The 9,438-nt window shown below is 38.3% G+C and overlaps 1 protein-coding gene across 1 annotated transcript; it reads right to left on the bottom strand.

Moving 5' to 3' along the window:
* Positions 1 to 432: 432 nt before the first annotated feature.
* LOC145889606 (uncharacterized) lies at positions 433 to 2,547 on the bottom strand. Its single transcript, XM_082980587.1, has 3 exons — positions 2,440 to 2,547; positions 2,015 to 2,124; positions 433 to 1,895 (listed from the first exon to the last, which is right to left on the bottom strand). Exons 1-3 carry the CDS (start codon positions 2,482 to 2,484, stop codon positions 1,058 to 1,060), a joined length of 993 nt encoding a protein of 330 aa, XP_082836713.1. The 5' UTR covers positions 2,485 to 2,547; the 3' UTR covers positions 433 to 1,057.
* Between the last annotated feature and the right edge of the window lie 6,891 nt (positions 2,548 to 9,438).

A 9,438-nucleotide genomic window follows, 5' to 3' on the forward strand; every position in this document is an offset into this window, starting at 1 on the left:
CATTTTCTTGATAATTTGTTATAAAGTGTGTAGAAACTCCTATTCAGTGGAAAACATTTTGTTAACACTGAAGAAATTTGAAAGTAGCTAATCCTGCGAAAACATTTATACTTATATATCTGTAGCCTAGTTAACAGTTAGCCGACACATGGTAGCTTCGACCAATAACACAGCAGGTATTTCAACTGCATCCTTCCTTTTGGCGGCGACAAAACGGGCTCATCTTTTACACTACTTAATCGCTTAGTCCTAAATCACCTGAGTCGAAGCATCGGCGTAAATTGTAATTTAACCACACCTTTTATTAATTTGCTACAAATGAGTATTTCAGTAAATGTGATTCATTTCATAGATACAAAAAACAGCACAAAGCACAAAGTTAAGCATATACTTACGTTTTCCCCTACTTTTTATAACTTAGTGGCGCACATATTTTCAGCGTAATATTTTAAATTGAAATTTGAAAAAGGTGGGTGACGTCATACACCGCCAGCTACGGTACAAAGTTGGAGCCTGGCTAAGCACGAAGGGAAAGACAAAAGGATGGAAGAGAGATGAGGCGATACGCCAAACGTTAAACTAAGAAATTGTTGCGCTTTTGTTTGGAAGCAGCTTTGTTTCTGCGGCGATGGAAACTTGGCGGAGAACATGGAGACACCAGCACTGAATACTAATATTTTTTACAAGTCCATGAGTGCAGCACGCAAACCTAAAGACTTAAAAAGACCCACGAAAGCAGTGCGACCATGTAATTACATGGTCAGGAATTGCATTAAATTCGCCATCACAGGAATGGAACAAATCACGAAAAAGATAAAGTTTGCGCAGCGAAACAGTCAATGCTAAATATTACGAGACATATCCCATATGTTCGTCAGCTTATCACAGGGTTTATGATATATTTTGTGATTAAACACAAAAGATTGTTTACTTGTATAGTATACGTGTGTCAACGTAATGATAAACTTCCGATATTTATTCCCGACAATCAGTGGTAAAAATTTATTAAAAACTAGGAAAGACCACAAATGACCAGTTGCCGCCATTCATGGTACAGTTATTCGACTGGGATAAAGTTTGAGTGGTTCCGTCCTAGCAGTCCACCAAAACCGTGACGGCTGAGCCACAAACCAAGCCTTGTTTGGAGATCAGCGGCTGTAGGACGGATATTCGGATCCTGATGCCAGCATTCAACCATAACTTGCCGCAGAAACTGCCCGTGCTGGAGTTCTTCCTGATTGGCAGATCTAAGTTCCTCATCCTCCGGTCGATTTCCTTTCAAAACTGTTAATTTTACGTCATTGGCAGTCATTTCACCCCATGGTAATCGACGGTAAAGAAACATGTGAATGACCAACGCAAGACTGTATATATCTGAGCTGCAATGAGGGATTGAAAATTGACACTCGGACGAATTACCGCTGTCGTAAGTGTAATAAAACTCTTCGTTTCCTATTTCATTAGACGGCATATAGGGTTGCGGATTGGCTTTCAGTAGCTCAGGAGCCGCGTATTTAAAGTAAAAGAAATTCTCTGGGCATCCATCTAAAATACTCCCGCTTTCGTCATACAACCTACTACAGCCAAAGTCTGCAATTTTGCACCTCAGTTTGTCGGTGATCAAAATATTATCAGGCTTGAGATCATTGTGAATGATGTAACGACCAGAAGGAAGATTGTGTAAATGATTCAATCCCATAACGATGTCATCGCACATAAAGGTTCGCCGAATAAAGCTTAAATTTTGATCTTGGTTGAGGAGTAACTGCTCTAGATTTGGCCCAGGTAGGTATTCCATGATCAAGGTCCATTCTCCACCAACAGCATCACAACCGTAAACAGTTACTACGCGCTCATGGCTGGCTTCCTGTTGAACCGATGCCTCATTTTTTAACCTATGTACAAAGAAAGATTTAATAGCACAAAAAATGCTGTCTTTAGATTAAAACAGGAAAAACAGAAAGTAAAACAACCTCTTGCTTTATTGCATATGATTATCACGCCGACAATTTACCATTCCCCTTCCTGTTGTCGCTGCGCCGTTTTGAGTGCCACCCTTCCAATACTTTCCACCTTCGCCCATTTCACGTTTCCAAAGTATCCGGAACCTAAGTCGTCTCCAATCTTTTCAATATAAACCTTTGATTTAATCAACTTTTAACGATATCGTGACCATATTCAATTGATACATTCGTATGTGTACTTTGTATTGCACAAAGTTCTTGTTAATAATTAGTGTGAAGTGTTGGAGCTCTATAAGAGACCAACTTATGACACAAAGTTGTCAGGAAATTTTCACACAATATTCACAAACGCTATTAGCTGTAACCTGGAAGTAAGTTTTGCATATTGGATGAAATCAGGAATTACAGTCAGTGATGTGAAATATAAATAAGTATTTTTAATACGCGAATATTTCAAAACCACACATGTGGATACCTTTACTTGACTCTCATCCACGTCTCTAGATGTTTGATTTCCCATCTACCTTTTAGTATCAGTAAAAATATACCCTAAACTGCACAAACTCTCAGTTGCCGTACACCTATAACACCACAATGCAATTTATGCGTTAACTAGGGTCATAACTATGTACACCTAACCGCAGTAAATATTTCATAATCTTAATGCAGCTGTTGTAACTACAGTAATTCCATGTAATTGCAAAAAAGCATTACTGGTTTGCCAGTTGGGCAAAACAAGAGATTCTAACCACCAGACTTAACCGTTATCTCGCTGGGGATCAGCTTGTTCAGACACAACAAAGAGACGAAGTTGTGCGCATTGTTAACAGACTATTTAATTACATGGGAAAACTGTTGTTTCGCTCACACTTTGGCCAATTTCAGGTTACTGAGCGTAATTGAATAAGCAAGTGTGCAGACAGTTGCGACCCACCACGTTCGGCATGGACACAACGTCGGCTATCTGTTGAAACAATCATGACATCAAACCAGCACCTACAATCAAAACATGTTTTGGGGTCCTAACGACATTAACCATTCCTTGTTCGAATAAATTGACTACATCAATCAATAGGCAGCAGTCCGTACAACAAACATACTTTTCACCCAACGTAACTCTAATCCGTACAAACATCGCTTTTTGCCCCAAAAATAACCCCATTAGTTTGGGCAACATCCTTTTCAAACTTGTACATCTTACGAGGAAAAAAAAAGAGCTTACACCCAGTGCGATGATAACATACAGAAGCCTATATAGCAAGGTTGGGAAGCATGTTCTCCAACTACCAGGGAACTGCTGAGCAGTGCTGGTAATGCGCCGATAGCCGTGCGGGCGCTGCTGTTTATCTAAGTTTTAATCGATCCAGCCACTGGTGTAGTGCCTGTTAATGTTAATTTTACCCCAGAGCAAACTGCTGACGCAACAGCGTTTTTCGTCAACAACATTGACTGTTTCTCTATTTCTGCTTTTTTCGTGCTGGAAATTAAGAATATGCAATTATCTGGACGCGTGCGTCTGACTTTAGTCGTATTGTTTGCACTATATTTTTTGGTTGTTGTTTTTGGTATACTAATGATTCCGTAAGGGCAAAATATTCCAATCGAAGTAATCAACTGGAGAACTATTCTTTGTATATAAACATATTTATGACAAATTAGTTCTGTACCACCTGAATTAATTTGGAAAGACATTTAAACTCACACAATCACAGTAGTTTTATTTCAACAAAAGACACTGCATAAGCAATACATTTCTGCCAATAGGAACTAGACTAAATACCTTTAGAATAAATACCTTTATAAATTGTTGGTTATAGACAGGATTGAGATGGCAAGAAAGATTTCCAGGGGAAATAACAATTGAAAAACAAAATCAACAGTTGCCTGAGGAGATGTGGGAATTAGGGAAACGTAAAATCACATCAGTAAACCGATATAACACCCAGAACAGGTAAGTTATAAGACCCACAACCAAATAGCGTAAAGAATACCCAGCATTTCATCACCTCTCTTTTAAAACACACGCACAAAAAATAACATGTAGGCTTAAATTGCATGAGAAATGCAATCGAAACAATTTTTTTTACAATAAGAGTACATAAAAGAAAAAAACCGTTCACAGCACTGTTTAAAACTCAACAAATATGTGCGAAAAACTGCAGAACTTTCCGTAAATGAAACTCTTCCAACCAAAGTACCGACATTGTTGTACAAACTCCTATCATTAAGAATACCCGAAGAGAAATCGTCGTAATTCATGTCGTAGTGACCTGCAATGCATTCTTTATTTGTACCTACATGTTGTGGTTGTAGATCAGATTTTCCAACATTTTCCAACAAGCAACACAAAAACGAATCCACGTATTTAAAGAAGGCGCCAACTGCATTCACCTGTCAACATTTTTTGTAAAGTCTCTCTATTCAAACCGGTTTTTGCCCTGAAATCATCGTTCATCTGTGCATCAGTTAATGCACGGTCGTATATCCGGATTTCATCAATCAAACCCCTGTAGCGATTCGTGCCATCCCAACCAATGGCAAGAGCTGAAGCAGCCTAAAGATAAAGATACGTCTTACGTCAGAGAATAACTTTACCGAATAACCATTCAACTGACATAAGAGGCTCCACATCTATAATAATTTAATATTGACGAATATTTAAATTTTGGCTTCACTCAATCAACGTTTGGGGCGTCCGAAAGAGTATCTCGAATTATCCGATTAACAAACAAGGACAGCTCACAAGATGACACATCGTAACGAACAGTATGCTTTTTTACTACTTTTTATAAACAATTTAGCTCAAACTGCCCTCAGGTTAACCCAACGTTATAAGATCCGTCGTTTATACGGTGATACCAATAGAGGTGACACGCAATGTACACACACAATATAAAAGCATAGAAACATTTAGATGACACAGTCAGCACTTTTACACCAAAAGTCATTTCGCCAACTATAAGAAAACACAGATGGAAAAAAAAATATAAACATTACCGGATTAGTGAACCAAGCTACCCTGGCAGGCTGTCGATCGATTAACGTATCTGTAATTACTGGGTAAAACTGTTAAAATCAATCAGGCAGACATATTTCGCCTTAAATATAACCTTCTGATAACATCTTTAGAGGGGTGTATGCCTGATTGATTTTTACAGTTTTACTCAGCTACTATAGAAAAACGCTGTGAAATTCCCCCAAAATTACTATTTTGTTTTAAAGTTATGTTTCTACTTGGAAAATCTATCTGCATTTACATCCACATGTTATCCACATGGTAACCAGGATTTTTTGGTTACCTGTTTTCCACGAAAATGCATAGATTATTTCCATTCGTTGTGCAGAATACGGGTAAAGGTTTGTCTGAAGTTGCAATGTTTGGATTAATGAACATTTCTATGGTAAAACTGTCATCGAGGATTTGACTCGTGTTTGGAAGCAAAACATATCCGCCATCGTTCAATATTTGCAAAGCCATATTCTCCCTGCAAATATACATTCTTTCTATTTGTGGTATATCTCAGATCGATAAGTATTGGAACAGAATTCCATGTGCTTGACGTCTCCACACCCACAAAACCTCTAAATAGCACTCCGATACTCTGATATAAACATTTCCCTCGAAAGTTTTACCTTTCAGTACACTTGATTTGGAGATTTGACCAAATCACGTTTGCTTGCTCATGAGCTAACACGCCTGTTCTCCCACCAGTGCAGGTTGTGTCGTAGACATTTCCACTGTCGATAAGCGTTCTTCCTTGTTGCAATATAATGACTCTGATTAATCCAGTTGAAGTCCTGTGTTAAAATTTAACCGATATTTTACACCAACAACCACACGAGTGAAAGTGAATGGATTTATAAGCAGTGACAAGCAGCCAACTTAGGTACAGTCATAAAAATGTAGCAAAAATTTCCTGCAGCATTCACAGAGACACATTGAATACTTATGATAAATATTGTAATGGTAAGCTGCGCAACTATTCATAGCCCACATTCGGTCTGAAATTCAAAGCAATCCATTCGCAATATCATTACGAAATCTCACCTGTGAATTATGTGAAACAAGTATGGAGTTTTCGGCTGCCAAGTTGTGATATTTGGATCGTGGTAAATAACTTGGGCTTTGTTGGCGGTGTCGCCTGTATACCACAATGCCTGAGCTAAAGTGGAACCCGGTCCAGTGTTTGAATTCACAACCTTTATACACAAAGAGAAGATCAAAACTTTTGAAATGGGTCTTATAACTGCAACCCTTCGTTATACCTTAATATGAAGCCCTGTTAGGCCTACATCAGATTGTGAGGCATTATAATTTCCTCTCCAAAGTACGGCGTAAAATTTGTGTTTACTCTGGTAACCAAATAGCAATCCAATGTAATTACCGAGCGTGATTTGTTCGTTTACAAAATTCCCGCAAGTAAAGTTCATTGATGCGAAACGCTGATAACCAATCAACATGAATGGAATTGATACGGCTGATTGCGTCACAGACTTACCCTGAATAGTTCAAAAGCATTTTTCTCGTTATAGGCTCATCTTTTGCACTAATTACTCGCCTGGTCCTAAATCACCTGAGTCAAAGCATCGGCGTAAATTGTAATTTAACCACACCTTTCATTAATTTGCTACAAATGCGTATTTCAGTAAATGAGATTCATTTCATAGACAAAAAACAGCACAAAGCAAAAAGTTAAGCATATATTTCCGTTTTCCCCGACTTTTTATAACTTTGTGGCGCACATATTTTTAGCATAATATTTTAAATTGAAATTTGAAAAAGGAGGGTAACGTCATACACCGCCAGGACGGAAAGACAAAAGGATGAAAAAGAAATGTGGATGCGCTGGCGGTTATACAAAGGAATTGTTGCGCTTTTGTTGGGAAGTATCTTTGTTTGACCGCCAAAGTCTGCGGCGATGGAAACTTGGCGGAGAACATGGAGACACCAGCACTTAATTGTATACATACTAAAATTTTAAAATGCCATGAGTGCAGCACGCAAACCGGAAAGCTTAAAAAGACCCATAAAAACAGTGCGACCATGTAATTAAATGGTCAGGAATTAAATTCGCCATTACACTAAAGGAACAAGTCTCGAAAAAGATAAGACTTGCTTAGCGAAACAGCCAGTACTATATATTACGAGACATATCCCATATTTTCCTCAGCTTATCACAGGGTTTATGATATATTTTGTAAATAATACACAAAAGATTGTTTACTTGTAGTATACGTGTGTCAACGTAATGATAAACTTTCGATCTTTATTCCCGACAATCAGTGATAAAATTCATTAAAAAGTAGGAAAGACCATAGATTTGTTGCCGCCATTCATGACCCATTATTTGACTAGGATAAAGTTTGAGTGGTTCCGTCCTAGCTGTTCACCAAAACCGTGGCGGTTGAGCCACATACCAAAACTTGGTTTGAGATGATCAGCTGCATTAGGACGGAGATTCCGAACCTGCCAGCATTCAACCATGACTCGCCGCAGAAACCGCGCGTGCTCGAGTTCGTCCTGATTGGCAGATATAAGTTCTTCATTCGACGGTCGATTTCCACCCAAAACTGTTGATATTACGTCACTGGCAGTCATTTCACCCCATGGTAATCGACGGTAAAGAATCATGTGGATGACCAAACCAAGACTGTATATGTCTGAGCCACAGTGAGGTTTAGGCAATCGACACTCTGGCAAATCGCTGTCGTAAGTGTAATAAAGCTCTTCGTTTCCTATTCCATTAGACGGCATATAGGGTTGTAGATTGGCTTTCAGAAGCTCAGGAGCCGCGTATTTAATGCAAAATAGATTCACTGGGCATCCATCTAAAAAGTTTCCTATATCGTCATACAACCTGCTGCAGCCAAAATCTGCAATTTTGCACCTCAGTTTGTCGGTGATCAAAATATTATCAGGCTTGAGATCATTGTGAATGATGTACCGACCTGAAGAAAAGCTGTAGGTATTCCATGATCAAAGTCAATTCTCCACCAACAACATCACACCCGTAAACACTTACTACACGTTCATGGCTGGCTTCCTGTTGAACCGATGCCTCATTTCTTAACCTGCATACAAGGAAAGATATAAAAACACAAAAAGTGCTGTCTTTAGCATAAATTTTCTAATTAAAACAGGAAAAACTGGTAGTAAAACAACCTCTAGCTTTATTGCATCTGATAAACTAGTCGACAATTACCATTCCTCTTCCTGTTGTCGCTGCGCTGTTTTGAGTGCCACCCTTACAACACCTTCCACTTCAGCCCATTTCACGTTTCCAAAGTGTCCGGAACCTATTTTGTCTCCAATCTTTTAAATATAAACCCTTGATTAAATCTTTTAATAGTGGTGGCCATATTCAATCCACACATTTGTATGTGTACTTTGTATTGTACAAAGTTCTTGTCAATAAATAGTGTAAACAATAAGTTTTGGAGCTCTATAAGAGACCAACTTATGACACAAAGTTGTCAGGCAACTTTCACAAACGCTATTAGCTGCAACCTTGAAGTAGTTTATGTATATTGGATGAAAACAGGAATTACAGTCAGTGATGTGAAATATAAATAAATATTTATAATACACGAGTATTTCAAAGCCACACATATGGATACCTTTACTTGACTCGCATCCACGTCTCTAGATATCTGATTCCCCATCTACCATTTAGTATCAGCAAAAATATACCCTAAACTGCACAAACTCTCAGTTGCCGTACACCTATAACACCATACAATGCCTCAACTAGGGTCATAACTATGTACACCTCAATCAAAACATGTCTTTGGGTCCTAACGATGTTAACCATTCCTTGTTCGGATAAGTTGACTACATCAATCAAGTTACCCATTATAAATAATTGGGTCAGTTAATTACAATTACAGCTACCATATTTAACTTGCCAAATCTGATACAATTATGGTTAACCCACAGTATAGGCAACATTCCGTACATTAACATACTTTTTACCCAACGTAACTCTAATCCGTACAAACATCGCTTATTTAAGGACAATATCGTTCTTAAACCTATTACTCTGGCTTGAAGAATATTTCAAATAACTTTTTTACATACAAAATGCCACGTCGTTACGTGGTTATTAAAATCTACACGTGGACGGGAGTTTGTTTATGAAGGCTAATAATAAAATTACTATAAGAATTTATGAAGAACCAAACTATAGCATCCTTTCACAGAAGACTAATAGTCTTAATTTATCAAATCTTTTCGCATCCTTTTTAAACTTGTGCATCTTACGAGGAAAGAAAAAGAACTTAAACCTGAGGGCAATGACAACATATAGAAGCCCAGAAACAGAAGTCCAGCAACAGAAGCTCAGCAACGTTGGGAAATATACTCTTCAACTACCAGAAGACTTCTCATTACTACTGTTAATACACCGATAGCTGTGTTGGCGCTGTTGTTTATCTCCGAACCAAGTTTTAATCGACCAAGCCGCTGCTGTGATGG

The sequence above is a fragment of the Ascidia mentula genome, chromosome 2, assembly GCF_947561715.1.
Source record: "Ascidia mentula chromosome 2, kaAscMent1.1, whole genome shotgun sequence".
NCBI classification, from domain to species: domain Eukaryota; kingdom Metazoa; phylum Chordata; class Ascidiacea; order Phlebobranchia; family Ascidiidae; genus Ascidia; species Ascidia mentula.

Excerpts from the sequence above, each read along its gene's own strand:
- LOC145889606 (XM_082980587.1), bottom strand. The coding sequence starts at position 2,484 with ATGGGAAATCAAACATCTAGAGACGTGGATGAGAGTCAAGTAAAG. Across the intron at positions 2,125-2,439 it reads TGGATGAGAGTCAAGTAAAG|ATTGGAGACGACTTAGGTTC; the intron begins GTATCCACATGT and ends TATATTGAAAAG. Across the intron at positions 1,896-2,014 it reads CGACAACAGGAAGGGGAATG|GTTAAAAAATGAGGCATCGG; the intron begins GTAAATTGTCGG and ends CTTTGTACATAG.